The 20,935-nt window shown below is 43.6% G+C and overlaps 1 protein-coding gene across 4 annotated transcripts in view; it reads left to right on the top strand.

Annotated features, from left to right (window-relative positions):
• The window catches only part of ap1b1 (adaptor related protein complex 1 subunit beta 1), a 45,209-nt gene extending 24,274 nt beyond the window's left edge, over nucleotides 1-20,935 (top strand). For 3 of the 4 annotated variants that reach the window (XM_039013086.1, XM_039013087.1, XM_039013084.1), the window contains exons 19-22: nucleotides 1,918-2,002; nucleotides 2,633-2,719; nucleotides 14,100-14,254; nucleotides 18,984-20,935. In XM_039013086.1, coding sequence (XP_038869014.1) covers nucleotides 1,918-2,002; nucleotides 2,633-2,719; nucleotides 14,100-14,254; nucleotides 18,984-19,058 — 402 coding nt within the window. In that variant the 3' untranslated portion in view covers nucleotides 19,059-20,935. Of the gene's footprint in view, nucleotides 1-1,917; nucleotides 2,003-2,632; nucleotides 2,720-14,099; nucleotides 14,255-16,356; nucleotides 16,920-18,983 lie in introns of those variants that run through there. The other variant, XM_039013085.1, reaches the window with a different exon arrangement.

The following is a 20,935-nucleotide window of genomic DNA, read 5'->3' as shown; positions in this document are numbered from 1 at the left end:
ATCTACTGCCTCTGATCTGGAGGATTCACTAAACACAAATGCTTTGTTTGTAAATTATGTTGGAGTGTGCCCCTGGCTATCCATTTAAGAAATAAAGGAGAAAAAAAGATAATGGTGACATTACTTTTGATACTTAAGTATATTTAAAACCAAATACTTTTAGACTAACTCAAGTAGTATTTTACTGGGTGACTTTCACTTTTAGGTGAGTAATTTTCTGTTAATATATCTTTTACTCAAGTATGACAATTGGGTACTTTTTCCACCACTGCAATTGAGTGCAGGAAATGCAGAAATGATAAAAGTGCTGAAATGTATTTTGGTTGACTTGAACAGTATAAAACAATCAGGATGGAGAAAGACTCATTGAAATCACTGAGAATGTATGTGTTGCCACCCTAGGATCACTCACTACTCCTAAAGCAAATGTATAACTTTTATTCAACAACTAAAAATACCATCAAACACAGTCTTAGCATCCTTTTTTTATTTTTTTATGCTGTGATATAATATTTTGGACATATCGCCCAGCCCTAGTCTTAGCTGTGTCATAGCTTCACCTCAAATCATGTTCAAATAATGTCAGGTTATTTAAATTCCTGTGCTACAGAAACTAAGGATGAAATATGACCTAAGAAAGTCTCAAACTAGTTTTTAGTTTAGAAACATAACTGAGACGGGGCCTCTTTGGATCAGAGCAGTCCTCCGATGACTTAGAGGGACGAGAGGCTGGAACAAGGGTGGAAGGATGGAACGTTGTGCACCTGGTGAGAGGAGATAAGAGGGTCCAGGAGAAATGAGCGAGAGGTGGGGGATAGTCATTAGAGGTCACCCCACTCTGTGGTATTAGTCTACACCACGGCTCTGCTCTGTTTCCCTTGGCGCCAACACTGCTCCTCCCAGCCAGCTGTATTCCTACAGGAGGAGGAAAAGCTGTGGCCTCTGTACTGTACCTGCTGACAGTTATTTAGCCAACAGTCACTTTCTCATATCAGCTGATGGAAATGCTTTACTCATCACTGCTAAACTATTTGATCCATACAGGCCCAGGACTTGTATGATGGTACTGTAGGCTATAAAAACAAATAGTTTAGCAGCAGTGATAATTAAAGGGTTTCCATTATTATCCAGTCAGTTGTGTGATGGTTCGAGAGAGACGTAGGGCGACCGAGGGATACAGAATAGCCCCACTGCAGTATAGACAGCCTGGCAGGCAGAGGCACTCTGTCCACACAGCACCAGTACTCTCTTATGAATTATGCAAGAGTTTCTCCTGTCATCCCCTTCCTGCCACAGGCTCAACTCAACCTCATTGTCCTCATCACTCTTCTATAGAGCAGACTGATCAATACGGTGATTGCTCCAGGCTCCACAAAGTTCTTAGAGAGTAGACGGTGGTTTAATCCCAACTGTTCCCCTGTTCCCTATATTGTGTGGGCCCTGGTCAAAAGTAGTATACTATAAAGGGAATAGGGTGCCATTTGGGATGGATCCTATGTCAAGCTTCAATGAAGATGTAGTCAAATGGCCTTTTATGCATCATCTGGTCCATGGACAAATATTTTTTTAATTTTTTTATAGCATGGTATCTTTATTCTCCAGTTGTCAGAGGAAAAACAGAATGGATAAACGTTGAGGAATAAAATATGTTGCCTTAGCAAATAGGCCTCACAAATACAGAGAAAGGGATGGAGAGAGATCACATTGTGTAGTAGAATACAGACTGCAGTGGATGCTATCGTGTGTGTCGTCGTCTCCACAGGACAGTAACCTCTTGTTCAATAACCCCACACATGCCCTGCAGTGTCTGTCCTTTCAGACCACTTGAAAACAATTAGTCATAGATTGCCCTCTTCATCTCTCCGTCCTTTCCCTCCTCTCTCTCTCCCCCTCCCCTCTGTATAATCACTCTCACAGGTGGCTGTGAAGAACAACATTGACGTCTTCTACTTCAGCTGCCAATACCCCATCAGCATGCTGTTTGTGGAAGATGGAAAGATGGGTGAGTGTCTGAATAAACTACTCAGTGAATCAGTGCGTCACTGTTGATTTTAGAGTTTTTTGATTTATTAGGATCCCCATTTGCTGACGCCAATGGCGACAGCTAGTCTTACTGGGGTCCGACACAAAACCAAAAATACATTACAGACATAATACTTTACAATTGACATGCATTTAAAAACATGAACATATAGTGGTCTCCTGTCAATAGCCTCAAACCAGGATAAGGTCAGCTCCTGACCATTACATCAATCACCTAGAAGCTGTGTGTGTGCACACTTAAGTATCTTGTCATGCATTTGCTCTCAGATCACACAATCCTGACGTTGGGTCCAATTTTCCCTGTTCTTTTCCCGCTCTGGTTGATTGGTTCTGGGGGAATGTGGTGGTGTCTGTCCCCCTGTGGAGACTGCAGATGGGGGAGCAGCAGGAACGCTGCTGGGAGCTAATGTTCCGGATCCTAAAAGCGCAGCAGGAACCGCACTGTTCAGCACAGCAACAAACTGTTTACCTTCCATTTGTTTTTGATTTCCATTTGCTCTCTCGTCCTCTGTCTCCCTCGTATTTTGCTTTATTTCTCTGTTTCTCATTCCTTCCAACCATCTTAACTCTTCTTTGTATCTCTCCCCAGAGCGTCAGGTGTTCCTGGCAACATGGAAAGACATTCCTAATGACAACGAGTCTCAGTTCCAGATCAAAGACTGTCATCTCAACTCAGGTGAGACAGACTAAGACAAAGAAGGGATTAGAGGGATAAAAGGAGAGGGGAGAGGAGGAGAATGTGTACCTCTACATGCTTTATGTGTTAAGACAGCTTGACATGTAACCTGGGCTGTGGAAACAGAACCATGTCCGGTCAGAGCTCCAGTCTATCTATTTAATGGATATACAGTGCATTTCGAAAGTATTTAGACCCCTTGACTTTTTCCACATTTTGTTAAGTTACAGCATTTGTATAAAATTGATTATTGTTTTATTTCCTCATTGATCTACACTCAATACCCCATAATGACAAAGCGAAAACATGTTTTTAGAAATGTTGGAAATTTGTTCTAAATGAAAAACAGAAATAACTTATTTACATAAGTATTCAGACCCATTGCTATGAGACTTGAAATTGAGCTCTGGTGCATCCTGTTTCCATTGATCATCCTTGAGATGTTTCTACAACTTGATTGGAGTCCACCTGTGGTAAATTCAATTGATTGGACTTGATTTGGGAAGGCGCACACCTGTCTATTTAAGGTCTCACAGTTGACAGTGCATGTTAGTGCGAAAAACAAGCCATGAGGTTGAAGGAATTGTCCGTAGAGCTCCGAGACAGGATTGTGTCGTGGCACAGATCTGGGGAAGGGTACCAAACAATTGTCTGCAGTATTGAAGGTCCCCAAGAACACAGTGGCATCCATCATTCTTAAATGGAAGAAGTTTGTGACCAAGACTCTTTCTAGAGCTGGCCTTCCGGCCAACCGGAGCAAGGGCCTTGATCAGGTAGGTGACCAAGAACCCAATGATCACTCTGACAGAGCTCCAGAGTTCCTCTGTGGAGATGGGAGAACCTTCCAGAAGGACAACCATCTCTGCAGTATTCAACCTGCCAAAATGCACCTAAAGACTCAGATCATGAGAAACAAGATTCTTTGGTCTGATGAAACCAAGATGTGACGCTTGGCATTCAGGCTAAAGAGTTCAGTCTGGAGGAAACCTGGCACCATCCCTACGGTGAAGCATGGTGGTGGCAGCATCATGCTTTGGGGATATTTTTCAGCACCAAGGACTGGGAGACTTTTCAGGATCGAGGGGAAAGATGAAGGGAGCAAAGTACAGAGAGATCCTTGATGAAAATCTGCTCCAGAGCACTCAGGACCTCAGACTGGGGCGAAGGTTCACCTTCCAACAGGACAACGACCCTAAGCACACAGCGAAGCCATGTCTCTGAATGTCCTTGAGTGGCCCAGGCAGAGCCCGGACTTGAACTCGATCGAACATCTCTGGAGAGACCTGAAATTGAACTCGATCGAACATCTCTGGAGAGACCTGAAAATAGCTGTGCAGTGACGCTACCCATCCAACCTGACAGATCTTGAGAAGATCTGCAGAGAAGAATGGGACAAACTCCCCAAATACAGGTGTGTCAAGCTTGTAGCGTCATACCCAAGAAGACCTGAGGCTAATCGCTGCCAAAGGTGCTTCAACAAAGTCCTGAGTAAAGAGTCTGAATACTTATGTAAATATGATATTTCATTTTTTTTATTTTCTTTTAATAAATTTACAAAAATTTCTACACCTGTTTTTTACTTTGTCATTATGGGGTATTGTGTGTAGATTGGTGAGGGGGGGAAAAACAATTCAATCCATTTTAGAATAAGGCTGCAACATAACAAAATTTAGAAAGTCAAGGTCTGAATACTTCCCCAATGCACTATTTCGTCAGGTAACCTGCTGACCTTATTTACATTTGATAATAAGATTTTACACAAGCATGAAAACAGTTGGGTCTGAGCTAAATGACTAATGCCAGCTTATAGTATATTTTCCTGAATAGATTTAATTTCCTTTAGAGTGAAAATTGATGGTTTAGACTTTCCTGTAGTGTGACAGAGACAAGGGCAAGTTAATTAAGGAGTATATCTTTGCTATGCAGCTAGTTTAAACAGAGTGACTGTAATTGAAAATTTAGAGTTTAGCTTTTGAATGAAAAAGCAAGAGCTTAGTTAGACTATGGCAGAGTTTTATCAGTGCTCTGCAGATGAATAAAGCCACAGACATGAAAAGAGACTTGTTTCAGAAAGAAAGAATTCAGAGAAATGGAGCTATGCTGGTTATACACTATATATACAAAAGTATGTGGACACCCCTTAAAATGAGTGGATTCGGCCATTTCGGCCACACCCATTGCTGACAGGTGTTTAAAATCGAGCACACAGCCATGCAGTCTCCATAGACAAACATTGGCAGTAGAATGGCCTTACTGAAGAGCTCAGGGATGCCACCTTTCCAACAAGTCAGTTTTTCATGGTTCGGGCTAGGCCCCTTAGTTCCAGTGAGGGGAGATCTTAACGCTACAGCATACAATGACATACTAGACTTTTCTGAGCTTCCAACTTTGTGGCAACAGTTTGGGGAAGGCCCTTTCCTGTTTCAGCATGACAATGCCCCTGTGGAAAAGAAACGTGAGGTCAATACAGAAATGGTTTGTCAAGATCGGTGTGGAAGAACTTGACTGGCCTGCACAGAGCCCTGACCTCAACCCCATCGAACACCTTTTGGGATAAATTGGAACGCCGACTGCGAGCCAGGCCTAATTGCTCAACATCAGTGCCCGACCTCACTAATGCTCTTGTGGCTGAATGTTCCAACATTTAGTGGAACGCCTTCCCAGAAGAGTGGAGGCTGTTATAGCCTCAAAAGGGGGACCAACTCCTTATTAATGCCCGTGATTTTTGGAATGAAATGTTTGACGAGCAGTCGGTCATGTGTCTATATATTAGCCGAAGAACTGAAAGAGTATGGTTTATGGACTGAGAAGGGGAAGCTCCACTAGGACCCAGAGCTTGGTCTACTACCTGCCTTTCCAGAGCAGAGGATGAAGGACAACCGCCTGGTTCCATTATGGTCCTGATTGCAATGCTGTCCCCAAACCCCTTCACATTTAAAGTTGAACAGTAAAATAGCTGAAGGTCCAGGCCTCTGCATGGAGGCCTATTAGATAGCCATCATATTGCTTCATTCTGATTCTCTCAGTTATAGTAGATAACCTGTAGATAAAACAAAAAACAGGAGCTGGCGCACACCTAGAATAATAGTTTGTGTGGAGGTGCTGACTGACAGCGAATAAACTATCAAAATAAAGAAAGTTGCACACACCATGTATAATCTCCCAGCAATGTAATGGGTATTTACCAACGTTTTGGCATCACTGTGCCTTCCTCAGGGTAATGTCATGAATACTTGAACCAGGTTATGTATGCACACAGTGCAATTAGTGTAACCAAGGACAGTAGTGAGGGGTGTGTCATAAGTTAATTAAAATTAATTAGTGAAACTGTTAAATAGTATATGGCATATTAAATATTACGCTATTGTTATCATATAGAAACGTAATGGAATATTGTACATCATATTAGCATCAACATACATTATTGTTTCATTGAATTTCACATAATAATCTCGTATTTCATTTTTGTTACATGTAATATTGGTTCAACATTAATATATAATGTACATCATCAACAGGTCACAATATTGGGGATAGCTTAGTGAGATCTGACCTGCCCCCTGAGCCCACTCAGACACTCTTGACACCTATCCCAAATGGGAACTACAAATGTGGCTCATGCGCACAGTGCAATAGCACTATAAAAACATATTTCTTCAGACACCCACATACAGGTCAAAAGATCCCTTTTAGGGGGATCATCTCATGCAAGACCACGGAGTAATCTACCTCATCACCTGTTCATGTGGAAAAGCCTACAAAAAAAAAAAAAAAAAGCCTACAAACGAAAAGACAATTAAAACAACGCATAGCTGAACACCGCAGCTCAATCAGGTGTAAGAACACTGACTATCCAGTAGCAGCTCACTTTGTTGAAGCTAACCATCCAATCTCCTCCCTCAAATACACAGGCATTGAGCACATTGCTCTACCAAGAAGAGGAGATCACGTCGAGATCCTACTACTGGATATCCTATCTAAAAACATTGACCCCTAGTGGTCTGAATATTGACAGTGATCTCAGGCCCTTATGAACACATTGTCCTTTATGAACAAGTCTTATAAATTGAAAAATTATTTTTACAGCTTATTAGCGTACACCTAATATGTTCCCCCTGTTGATGATGCTCATTATATATTAAGGTTGAACCAATATTACATGTAACAAAAATGAAATGCGAAATTATTATGTGAAATTCAATGAAACAATAATGTATGTTGATGCTAATATGATGTACAATATTCCATTACGTTTCTATATAACAATAGCGTAATATATTTAATATGCCATATACTATTTAACAGTTTCACTAATTAATTTTAATTAACTTAATCATTATGACACACCCCTCACTACTGTCCTTGGTTACACTAATTGCACTGTGTGCATACATAACCTGGTTCAAGTATTCATGACATTACCCTGAGGAAGGCACAGTGATGCCAAAACGTTGGTAAATACCCATTACATTGCCGGGAGATTATACATGGGGTGTGCAACTTTCTTTATTTTGATAGTTTATAGTAGACAACCTGAAACACAAGCCTAACAACACCCAGAGGCTACTTATCAATGCTTTATTTGGTGAACATGTGGCAATGAACCAGTGTTTGCCTGGGAGAAAATTATTGAATAAAATGTATATATTTATTTTTTTCCAATTTTCTCCCAGGAAAACACTGGTTCATATACACTACCGGTCAAAAGTTTTAGAACACCTACTTGTTCAAAGGTTTTAATTTATTTTTACTATTTTCTACATTATAGAATAATAGTGATGCCATCAAAACTATGAAATAACTCGCATGGAATCATGTAGTAACCAGAAAAGTGTTAAACAAATCAAAATATATTTTATTTAAGTTTCTTCAAATAGCCACCCTTTGCCTTAATGACAGCTTTGCACACTCTTTCATTCTCTCAACCAGCTTCATGAGGTAGTCACCTGGGATGCATTTCAATTAAGAGGTGTGCCTTGTTAAAAGTAAATTTGTGGAATTTCTTTCGTTAATGCGTTTGATCCAATCAGTTGTGTTGTGACAAGGTAGGGGGGTATACAGAAGATAGCCCTGTTGGGTAAAAGACCAAGTCCATATTATGGCAAGAACAGCTCAAATAAGCAAAGAGAAACAACAGTCCATCATTACTTTAAGACATGAAGATCAGTCAATCAGGAAAATGTCAAGAACTTTGAACGTTTCTTCAAGTGCAGTCGCAAAAACCATCAAGCGCTATGATGAAACTGGCTCTCCGCCATAGGAATGGAAGACCCAGTTACCTCGTCTGCAGAGGATAAGTTAATTCGAGTTGACTGCACCCTAGATTGCAGCCCAAATAAATGTTTCACAGAGTTCAAGTAACAGACACATCCCAACATCAACTGTTCAGAGGAGACTGCGTGAATCAGGCCTTCATGGTTGAATTGCTGCAAAGAAACCACTACTAAATGACACCAATAAGAAGAAGAGACTTGCTTGGTCCAAGAAACACGAGAAATGGACATTAGATCGGTGGAAATGGGTATTTTGGTCGAGTCCAAATTTGAGATTTATGGTTCCAACTGCCGTGTCTTTGTGAGATGCGGTGTGGGTGAACGGATTATCTCCATGTGTATTTCCCACAGTAAAGCATGGAGGAGGTGTGATGGTGTCTGTGTTTTGCTGTTGACACTGTCTGTGATTTATTTAGAATTCTAGACACACTTAACCAGCATGGCTACCACAGCATTCTGCAGCAATACGGCAGCCCCACTAAGTGCAAACCAGATGGGATATCATTTGTTTTTCAACAGGACAATGACCCAAAACACTCCTCCAGGCTGTGTAAGGGCTATTTGACCAAGAAGGAGAGTGATGGAGTGCTGCGTCAGATGACCTGGCGCCACAATCCCTGACCTCAAACCAATTGAGATGGTTTGGGATGAGTTGGACCGCAGAGTGAATGAAAAGCAGCCAACAAGTGCTCTGCATATGTGGGAACTCTCAAGACTGTTGGAAAAGTATTCCAGGTGAAGCTGGTTGAGAGAATACCAATAGTGTGCAAGGCAAAGGGTGGCTATTTGAAGAATCTCAAATATAAATAAGTGTTTAACACTTTAGGTTGCTACATCTGATATGTCATAGTTTTGATGTCTTCATTATTATTCTACAACGTAGAAAATAATGAAACCCTCACAGCGTTGATATTAGCAAACCGCTCTCCCACACGGCGCCATACACGTGGTCTGCGGTTTTGAGGACGGTTGGCCGTACTGCCAAATTCTCTAAAATGATTTTAGAGGCGGCTTATGGAAGAGAAATTAACATTAAATTATCTGGCAACCATTCTGGTGGACATTCCTGCAGTCAGCATGCGAATTGCACACTCTCTCAACTTGAGACATCTGTGGCATTGTGTTGTGTGACAAAACTGTCCCCAGAAGAAGGTTCACCTGTTTAATGATCATGCTGTTTAATCAGCTTCTTGATATGCCAGACCTGTTAGATGGATGGATTATCTTGGAGAAATGCTCACTAACAGGGATGTAAACAAATTTGTGCACAACATTTGAGAGAAATAAGCTTTTTCCTCATCAATCTACACCCAATACCCCATAATGACAAAGCAAAAACAGTTTTTTATAAATTGTACTAATTTAGAAAAAATCTTCAAATTAAATTTGACAAGTATTCAGACCCTTTACTCAGTACTTTGTTGAAGCACCTTTGGCAGCGATTTTAGCATAGTCTTCTTGGGTATGACGCTACAAGCTTGGCACACCTGTATTTGGGGGGGGTTTCTCACATTCTTCTCTGCAGATCCTCTGAAGCTCTTTCAGGTTGGATGGGGAGCGTTGCTGCACAGCTATTTTCAGGTCTCTCCAGAGACGTTCGATCGGGTTCAAGTCCGGGCACTGGCTGGGCCACTCAAGGACATTCAGACTTGTCCCGAAGCCACTCCTGCGTTGTCTTGGCTGTGTGCTTAGTGTCATTGTCCTGTTGGAAGGTGAACATTCGCCCCAGTCAGGTCCTGAGCGCTCTGCAGCAGGTTTTTATCAAGTATCTCTCTGTACTTTGCTCTGTTCATCTTTTCCTCGATCCTGACTAGTTTTCCAGTCACTGTAAAACATCCCCACAGCATGATGCTGCCACCACTGTGCTTCACTGTAGGGATGGTGCCAGGTTTCTTCCAGATGTGACGCTTGGCATTCAGCCCAAAGAGTTCAATCTTGGTTTCATCAGACCAGAGAATCTTGTTTCTCATGGTCTGAGAGTCTTTAGGTGCCTTTTGGCAAACTCCAAGCAGGCTGTCGTGCCTTTTACTGAGGAGTGGCTTCCGTCTGGCCACTCTACCATAAATGACTGATTGGTGGAGTGCTGCAGAGATGGTTGTATTTCTGGAAGGTTCTCCCGTCTCCACAGAAGAACTCTAGAGCTCTGTCAGAGTGATCATCAGGTTCTTGGTCACCTCCCTGACTAAGGCCCTTCTCCCCCGATTGCTCAGTTTGGCCGGGCGGCCAGCTCTCTGAAAAGTGTTGGTGGTTCCAATCTTCTTCCATTTAAGAATGGTGGATGCCACTGTGTTCTTCGGGAACTTCAGTGCTGCAGAAATTGTTTGTTACCCTTCCCCAGATCTGTGCCTTGACACAATCCTGTCTCGGAGCTCTACGGACAATTCCTTCGACCTCAGGGCTTGGTTTTTGCTCTGACATGTACAGTCAACTGTGGGACCTTTTTTTTTTATTGATGGGTGTGTTCCTTTACAAACTATTGCTTCTCTTTTGACCCAATGATCACTCGGCTACACAGCTGATGCCCCCTGGACTGTTTCAATAACACGGTACCTCATGTTTACCTGTCGGCCCAAGCCTCAAACTCCGGTCCTCTATGTACCTAACTGACCCGCCCATTCATCGCCATTTACCCGTTGTTGTCTTAGCTCTCCTGATCAACACCTGTGATTGCTTTATGCCTCTCTCTGTCAATATGCCTTGTCTACTGCTGTCTTGGCTAGTTATTAATGTTGTATTTCACTGTAGAACTCTCAGTCCAGCTCAAAATGCCTTAGATAGCTCTTTTGTCCCACCCCACACACATGCGGAGACCTCACCTGGCTTAACTGGCGCCTCAGAGACGAAACGTCTCTCATCGTCACTCGACGCCTAGGTTTACCTCTGCTGTACTCACATCCTACCATACCCTTCTCTGTACATTACGTCTTGAATCTATTCTACCACGCCCAGAAATCTGTTCCTTTTATTCTCTATCCCCAACGCACTAGATGACCAGTTCTTAAAGCCTTTAGCCGTACCCTTATCCTACTCCTCCTCTGTTCCTCTGGTGATGTAGAGGTTAACCCAGGCCCTGTAGTCCCCCAGTTCCACTCCTATTCCCCAGGAGCTATCTTTTGTTGACTTCTGTAACCGTAAAAGCTTTGCATGTTAACATCAGAAGCCTCCTCCCTAAGTTTGTTTTATTCACTGCTTTAGCACACTCTGCCAACCCTAATGTCCAGTCTGAATCCTGGCTTAGGAAGGCCACCAAAAATTCTGAAATTTTCATCCCCCAACTAAAACATTTTCTGCCAAAGGGGGTGGTTAGCCTGTAGAGTTCTGTCATGCTATCCAGGTCTGTTCCCAAACAGTTTGAGCTTCTACTTTTAACAATACACTTTTCCAGAAATATGTCTCTCACGATTGCCGCTTGTTATAGACCCCCCCCCCCCCCCCCCCAGCTGTGCCCTGGACACCATATGTGAATTAATTGCCCCCCATTTTATCTTCAGTTTGTAATGTTAGGTGACCTAAACTGGGATATGCTTAACACCCCTGCCGTCCTACAATCTAAGCTAGATGCCCTCAATCTCACACAAATTATCACGGAACCTACCAGGTACAACCTTAAATCCGTAACCATGGGCACCCTCTTAGATATCATCCTGACCAACCTGCCCCCTAAATACACCTCTACTGTCTTCAATCAGAATCTCAGCGATCATTGCCTGCGTCCGTAATGGGTCCGCGGTCAAACCACCAACCCTCATCACTGTCAAACGCTCCCTAAAACACTTCAGCGAGCAGGCCTTTCTAATCGACCTGGCCCGGGTATCTTGGAAGGATATTGACCTCATTCCGTCATTAGAGGATGCCTGGTTATTCTTTAAAAGTGCTTTCCTCACCATCTTAAATTAGCATGCCCCATTCAAAAAAATGTAGAACTATAAACAGATATAGCCCTTGGTTCACTCCAGACCGGACTGCCCTTGACCAGCACAAAAACATCCTGTGCATTAGCATCGAATGGCCCCGGCGATATGCAACTTTTCAGGGAGTTTGGAACCAATATACACAGGCAGTTAGGAAAGCAAAGGCTAGCTTTTTCAAACAGAAATTTGCATCCTGTAGCACAAACTCCAATGTTCTGGGACACTGTAAAGTCTATGGAGAATAAGAGAACCTCATCCCAGCTGCCTTCTGCACTGAGGCTAGGAAACACTGTCACCACCGATAAATCTACGATAATAGAGAATTTCAATAAGCATTTTTCTACGGCTGGCCATGCTTTCCACGTGGCTATCCCTACCCCGGTCAACAGCTCTACACCCCCCACAGCAACTTGCCCAAGCCTCCCCCATTTCTCCTTCACCCAAATCCAGATAGCTGATGTTCTGAAAGAGCTGCAAAATCTGGACCCCTACAAATCAGCAGGGCTAGACAATCTGGACCCTCTTTTTCTAAAATTATCCACTGCAATTGTTGCAACCCCTATTACTAGCCTGTTCAACCTCTCTTTCGTATCGTCTGAGATCCCTAAAGATGGGAAAGCTTCTGTGGTCATCGGAGACACTCTAGACTCAAACTGTTACAGACCTATATCTATCCTACCCTGCCTTTCTAAGGTCTTCGAAAGCCAAGTTTACAAACAGATCACCGACTATTTCGAATCTCACCGTACCTTCTCCGCTATGCAATCTGGTTTCCGAGCTGGTCATGGGTGCACCTCAGTCACGCTCAAGGTCCTAAACGATATCATAACCGCCATCGATAAAAGTACTGTGCAGCCGTCTTCATCGACCTGGCCAAGGCTTTCGACTCTGTCAATCCCTGCATTCTTATCGGCAGACTCAACAGCCTTGGTTTCTCAAATGACTGCCTAACCTGGTTCACCAACTACTTCTCACACAGAGTTCAGTGTGTCAAATCGGAGGGCCTGTTGTCCGGACCTCTGGCAGTCTCTATGGGGGTGCCACAGGGTTCAATTCCCGGGCCAACTCTTTTCTCTGTATACATAAATGATGTCGTTTTTGCTGCTGGTGAGTCTCTGATCCACCTCTACGCAGACGAAACCGTTCTGTATACATCTGGCCCTTCTTTGGACACTGTGTTAACTAACCTCCAGACCAGCTTCAATGCCATACAACACTCCTTCAGTGGCCTCCAACTGCTCTTAAATGCAAGTAAAACTAAATGCAACTCCTGCTTTGGCTGCCTTTCCTTCCAGTTTTCTGCTGCCAATGACAGGAATGAATTGCAGAAATAACTGAAGCTGGAGTCTTGTATCTCCCTCACTAACTTTAAGCATCAGCTGTCAGAGCAGCTTACCGATCATTGCACCTGTACATAGCCCATCTGTAAATAGCCCACCCAACTACCTCATCCCCATATTTTTTTTTCTTTTTCTTTTTTCTCCTTTGCACCCCAGTATTTCTACTTGCACATTCATCTTCTGCACATCTATTACTCCAGTGTTTAATTGATAAATTGTAATTATTTCGCCACTATGGAATATTTATGGCCTTACCTCCCTAATCTTACTACATTTGCACACACTGTATATAGATTTTTCTATTGTGTTATTGACTGTACGTTTGTTTTTTCCATGTGTAACTCTGTGTTGTTTGTGTCGCACTGCTTTGCTGTATCTTGGCCAGGTCACAGTTGTAAATGAGAACTTGTTCTCAACTGGCTTACCTGGTTAAATAAAGGTAAAATAAAAAATGTCCAGTCAATTGAATTTACCACAGGTGAACTCCCAAGTTGTAGATACATCTCAAGGATGATCAATGGAAACAGATGCACCTTAAGCTCAATTTCGAGTCTCATAGCAAAGGGTCTGAATACTTATGTAAATAAGGTATTTCAGTTTTTATTTTTAATAAATGTGCACACATTTCTAAACCTGTTTTTTCTTTGTCATTATGGGTATTTTGTGTAGATTGCAAAAAATATATATTTAATACATTTTAGAATAAGGCTGTATAGTAACAAAATGTGGAAAAAGTCGAGGGGTTTGACCTTTCTGAAGTCACTGACAATATGTTTTAAAATATGAACTGTGTATTTCAAGTTTAAGAAGTGACACAGATTGTGTTTGAGGGTTATTCTCTTATCCCCCTAAACAGATGCAGCCAGCAGCAAGCTGCAGGGCAGTAACATCTTCACCATAGCCAAGCGCACTGTGGAGGGCCAGGACATGCTTTACATGTCCATCAAACTGTCCAATGGCATCTGGGTGCTGGCTGAACTGAGGGTGCAGGCTGGAAACCCCAACTACACGGTGAGCACAGGGGAGGGACGGAGAACAACCTTTTATTAAAGGACAGACATCTAGGAAAGGGGGTGGATAAGAATCACTTCATTGACAGCAGAGCGGAGTGTAGGGATAAAGTGGGGGTGAATAGAGATAGGGATGATCTGGCGTGTGGGGATGGAGTGGGGGTGAATAGGGATGATCTGGCGTGTGGGGATGAATAGAGATAGGGATGATCTGGCGTGTGGGGATGGAGTGGGGGTGAAGAGGGATGATCTGGCGTGTGGGGATGAATAGAGATAGGGATGATCTGGCGTGTGGGGATGAATAGAGATGGGGATGATCTGGCGTGTAGGGATGGAGTGGGGATGATCTGGCGTGTAGGGATGGAGTGGGGGTGAATAGAGATAGGGATGATCTGGCGTGTAGGGATGGAGTGGGGATGAATAGAGAGGGATGATCTGGCGTGTGGGGATGGAGTGGGGATGATTAGAGATAGGGATGATCTGGCGTGTGGGGATGAATAGGGATGATATGGAGTGGGGGTGAATAGAGATAGGGATGATCTGGCATGTGGGGATGGAGTGGGGATGAGTAGGGATGAATAGAGATAGGGATGATCTGGCGTGTGGGGATGAATAGAGATAGGGATGATCTGGAGTGGGGATGAATAGAGATAGGGATGATCTGGCGTGTGGGGATGAATAGAGATAGGGATGATCTGGCGTGTGGGGATGGAGTGGGGATAGGGATGATCTGGCATGTAGGGATGAATAGAGATAGGGATGAGATGGAGTGGGGATGAATAGGGATGATCTGGCGTGTGGGGATGGAGTGGGGATGAATAGGGATGATCTGGCGTGTAGGGATGGAGTGGGGATAAATGGGGATGATCTGGCGTGTAGGGATGGAGTGGGGGTGAATAGAGATAGGGATGATCTGGCGTGTGGGGATGAATAGAGATAGGGATGATCTGGCGTGTAGGGATGGAGTGGGGATGAGTAGGGATGAATAGATATAGGGATGATCTGGGGTGTGGGGATGAATAGAGATAGGGATGATCTGGCGTGTAGGGATGGAGTGGGGATGAATAGAGATAGGGATGATCTGGCGTGTGGGGATGAATAGAGATAGGGATGATCTGGCGTGTGGGGATGAATAGAGATAGGGATGATCTGGCGTGTAGGGATGGAGTGGGGATGAATAGGGATGATCTGGCGTGTAGGGATGAATAGAGATAGGGATGATCTGGTGTGTAGGGATGGAGTGGGGATGAATAGAGATAGGGATGATCTGGCGTGTAGGGATGGAGTGGGGATGAATAGGGATGATCTGGCGTGTAGGGATGAATAGGGATGATCTGGCGTGTAGGGATGGAGTGGGGATGAATGGATGATATGGAGTGCGTATTGGTGAGTTTGAGTCATCACCACCAACCCTGCTGGCTAAGAATATTTCACCTGAGGGGGGGGTGTCTGTGTGTGTATTGTTTCATTTGTGACGCATTGTGTGTCAGTGTACTGTTGTCTGCTTACTTGGTTATTAGCAGTAGCCCAGGACATTGTGTGACTTTTTCAGAACAGTGACCTTGACGTGACTCCTCAGCCCATCTCATTAGTCAATGTGCTTTAGGATCATGTTTTTATTCATTATACAGGCATTTACTGTCTTCTTTCCCCAACCCAGATGAGTCCATTTCGGTCAGTCAATCTGTTTTAGTCCATCTCTCTCAAATTTAGCATTTTAAATTGAATTCCTCCACAGTTCATTGTGCATTCAGCTTGACTCATCTGTCAGTGGTTGAAGCCTCTGTATTTGTTGGTCTATTGGTATTTTCGTTCAGGAGATAAATTAGGGTTTTCAGTCTGTGAAATGACTCAACTAAGGTGTTTGATCAGCCCTGGACTGTTTGTCTTGTTCTGTTAGTATGTCTGTAGTCATTTTTGTAGTTGATGTGTTTTTGTCCTTGTTTTTCTGTCTCCACTTGTGCTGTTCTTAATTTGTCTAGGATTTTGATTTTTGATTTCTTTTCATATTTATATCTCTCAGCCTGAACTGTCAGGATACGCCCTCTTTCTGTTGCTTTCTCCTATTCCTACTACCCCTTAAGGCTCTCTTCCTCCCTACAGATGACAACCATCAGAAGATCTGGATCCTGACTGAAGATGCTAACATTTTTCACATGTGCAGCATGCACTCTCACCTCTCTGTGCTGCTGCATGGATCTGATGCTCTCTCAGTACAACACGTGAAAGTCAACCTGACACATGCTTGTGTTGAGCAGTTATTTTTAGCATGAGAAAAGAACACTGTGGATTGTACTCAGCCTGTGGGAAGATTCCACAGCTCTCTGTAGAAAGGCAGTAAAGCTGACATCGGTTAAGAAATTATGCCATCCTAACTCTATAGATTGGCTAGCTGACAACGTCACAAGCGATGTGCGTGATTCAGTGGGGCAAAAGTTTGCGTGTTGTGATTCTGGATGGACAGATAGCTAACAATAATGCCAAGAAGCTGCCATGTGGGGAGTCGTAAGTGGCTCGTTTCAGCTAGTTTTGTCTTGTTCTTGATACCATTTTGAGGTGTCTTGACTGATGTCATGTCTATGCTAATATGGCAAATTCGCTAGCTAACCAACAACTGTAATAATGTATTTGAGAGAAGTGCTCATTGTGCAAATGTATTTGTTTTCAATAAACATTGGACACTAACTAATGTAGTTTACATGTCAACAATCTAAGCCAACCGTGTCTGTTTTGCCTCATAGTTGAGCACAGGTCGGTTTGGTTGCTAAACAACCAAACCTTCTATACTAACTGGGACTACTCTAACGTAACATTGCTAACCCCAATGCTCCTCCATCACCCCACCTATTTGGTCTGTTATCCCATGATGCTCTGCTTCTTAGCTCTACCTTTTGAAGTGGAGCACTGGGCCCTCACCTCCCGTCCCCATGGCAACAGTGTGACCAATGGCAAGGGCTGGTTCACTCCCCCCTCTCCAAGAGTGGCTAATTGCAGGGGTTTGTGGGAGAATGGTGCTCTGGTACAGCCAGCGCCACGACCGTGCCACCATACACACCTTCTATTTACGCAACTTTCATCTCTCCTTCTTCCTCCACTCATGGCTCAATCTCCGGTACCCTTATATGGTGCAGAAATCTCAGCATCTTTGTCTTCCTACATCTTCTTCCATACTCCTAAAACACTTCCACCACCCACCTGCACTGTTTCTACCAGTCACTGTTCTCTACAGCTAGTTATTTTTCTCCTCTGTCCTTTATTCTCTCGCTCTCCTCCACACGCCACCCTCATATTGACTCACAGGCAGATTATTCAGCAGCATTTTACAAAGCCTTAAGCAGAATGCCCACACACCATGTAACCTAGTTGATCAGAGCTTTTCTACAACCTGGTTAAATAAGCTGATCCAAATGACAGCTAGCTAGGCTGCGTTTTCTCCAACTTGGCCTAGGTTGTGTGTTTCTGACTAATCATGCCAGCACCATTATGCATTAGTAAAGAGCCAGCAGTACACAGAGCAGCGGCAGCCCTGGAGGGAGGAGTTGTGTAGTGTTCCCACTCGTCTAGCGCAGCACTGTGGAATGTACCAATGCAGTGCTGGGGGACACTCTGTCACCATGGTACAGCAGTGTGATCTCCTGTCCCATGGGTCAGAGAGGGACCTGGTGTGAACCTCTGTCTAATGGGACTTCAAATGCTTCTGGCCAGTTTATGACAATTGCTATTAGAACTGCTAAGCACGAGCCAGCCGGAACTGTCTAAATCGCCACACAATCACGCTACAGTAGTACTGCTGCAAACACGGCTACACAGAATTTGAGCTTTTCCTGCATGAGCTCTAATGAAGGAAACTGCCTCTAAGAGCTATATTAGTTCCTGCAGCAACAGACTCAACTTCACAAGCAGAAGGGGGGAAGGAGAGAAGGAATTAGATATTTTTTTTCGCTCCAAGCTAATAAGATTGAATAAAAGGCAGCATTTATAATGCTAATAAATTCTCCCCTGCAAATAAAATTTAACAAAATGCCTGCTGAAATGATGGGAATAGAAGAGGTTGGGAGCTATTCACTCTTCTTTTCAGTCATGAGTCAGTGAAGCTGCTGAAATAATTACCATGCTTATTAAACAGACGGTGCTTAAAGTCCTGCCATTACATTTGCATTGCACTAACTGACTAGACGAGCATATCGAAAGGAGTTTTTCTTGAATGTATGAAAAGGTGGCCTGGCGAATTAGCCTACATCCCGTACATACAGCTTCCTCATCCCTGAAAAGGCTCTCTCTCTCTAAAGGATGTTCGGTCAAATGATGACCAGGAAAAGTGTGATTCTGTTTGAGATCACTGAACTATAGTTCATCTCTCATAGCACTTGACTCCTGAGATAAAGACGAGGGCAGCAGCTACTCCACATGAGAGATTTATATTTGTTGTTGATGATGAAATGACACTGAGCTGTTTTGTTGATTTTAGTTAGTAAATAGAAATGTACTGTATATTGTTGACTGCTTACCTAGCTTGTCCATGTCTTTCTAAAACAATAGTTTCTACCTGACGTTTGTTCTCCAGCATGTCACGCTGGCTTTTGAAACTGTTTTGCTTTGGCTGAACATCTGAACTAGTGTTCTTATTGACCAGGTGCTCTCAACACCTAACACCTGCTAACAGAAGGACTACCATCTCCTTGCCCAGCCAGACCATGTAGTAACTAACTCTGTCTCTTCTCTCTCCTCAGATCTCTCTGAAGTGCAGAGCACCAGAGGTGTCCCAGTGTGTGTTCCAGTGCTACGAGGCAGTGCTGAAGAACTGAACCCCTGACAGGGCTGAAGTAGGGGGTGCAACCTGAGGTCTGGAGACTGGCCCTGACTGGAGGGAGCTCCTGGACCCCAACCCTCCTGACCCTCTCCTCTCCTCCCCCTTCTCCTCCTGACATACAGGCTTCTGAAAGACCCTTTCCTTGTAGAATCTCCAACTCTGTCTGTCTGTCTGTGTGCCTCCCTGGGGACTCTGGTTTCTATCTGTTCTGTCTGTCAAGCACTAACCCTCCACTCTACAAGTCCTTATCTGATTCAAGTCTGAAGTCTCTAGACCAATCCTGTCACTCACGTCAATAGTTGGGAATGGCCTTTGTCTTCTTCACCTTGAACATGGTTGGGGTTGTGTTTCCCATAACCCACCAAGTCTAGTCGGTCTTCAATGAGAGATCACTACCCTATCAGATCTCCCTTGCATGATGGCCTAACTCTAGTCCAGCCTCTGCTGATCTGATTCAGTCCACCCTTCTCCCATGAGCCTCTAATCTGGGGCACACCTGGTAGGGATTTTCATCCAGTGCTGTTGGAGACTGTGATGCGATGGACTCTTGTTCCTTGTGACTGTTTCTCCATATCTCCCCCCTGATGTCTTCTCTTTTCACGATTATCTCACCTCGCGTCTCTGCAAATTAGTACCTATATTTAGTGTGTGTAATCAGCAGTTAAATCTCTGTCAGCATACCTTTTGGTGCTTCAAATTAAAATGTGGCAGTACAGACACATTGTTTCCCCATATCTTGGGGCTGTGAAGCACCTGCTGTGTTCCTCTTCTGCCACTTCACTCACCCCTCAGCCCCCCCCCCCCCCCCCTCAATGTCTTCACTGTTTCTCTCTCACAAACACTTTCCTCCTTTTTAATTTAAAGGGATGTGATGTCCCAGCTAGTAAGAGACACTAAATGTTTTGGAACACACCATGTCACATATGTGTTTAGTTTGTCGTTTGCTCTTGATGTGCCCATTGGGCTTGTTTGTTGTTGTTGTACTCAATCTCTGCTGTCTCTTGGAGCCGGTCTCTCTCTCCCATGTGCATGTATTTGTGTGTTGGGGTGCCTGTGTGCTATTTGTTATTAGAAAGGGTTGGAACAACATCTAAGGCTACATTTACACAGGCAGCCCAATTCTGATATTTTGCCCAATTATTGGCTAAAGATCTGATTCGTCAAAATACCAATTATTGCCAAATAGATCAGAATTGGGCTGCCTGTGTAAACTGAGCAATATACGCCTCACTACTACATACAATACCTTTTCTTTCCCTAATTATTTGCCCCTTTAAAGTAATTCCATTATGTATTCCCAGGTTTGTTTGCAGTGTAATTGAAGTTTTAACTCTGGGCATGCAGGCGGGCGAGGGCCACAGATGTTTGGATGTTGTTTCTGCTGTGTGCGCTCTGCTCTCAGGGCTGCTTGGGCTCCCAGCCAGGTTGTTGCATTCTCCTCCCCTCTTAGTTGGTCAAGTACCTCTGCCACCTGTCATAGAGGCTTCAAACCACCTGTATGTTCTATACTTTATCTGTATAGGAAACTAACTGTAGAGGTAGCACACATCATGAAGTCTTTTGTATGAAGAAAATCTGACCAACTCAACTTCACCATTCTGTTTTACCTAGTCTCTTTGGAAAATTAATTAGATATTTCAACTTTTGAGTCATTGAATCAGAACCCTCTGGAACAGCTCCACAGTGAGCATGCTCACACTTTCACTACTTGGAGATGAGTGGATTTACTTGGTCTGTGTGTGGTGAAAACTGACTAGTGTTTATGTGATGAGAAGCTGTAAAGTAGCTGGTGAAGGAGAAATCTGATGTTTTTGACTGACCGTTTGTGTGTACATCATTTGAAACAGAACTATTAAAAATCGGATATATTCA

Source organism: Salvelinus namaycush, chromosome 18, assembly GCF_016432855.1.
Source record: "Salvelinus namaycush isolate Seneca chromosome 18, SaNama_1.0, whole genome shotgun sequence".
Taxonomy (NCBI): domain Eukaryota; kingdom Metazoa; phylum Chordata; class Actinopteri; order Salmoniformes; family Salmonidae; genus Salvelinus; species Salvelinus namaycush.
The sequence above is the reverse complement of the archived record's forward strand: the minus strand, read 5'-3'. Positions and strand labels throughout refer to the sequence as shown.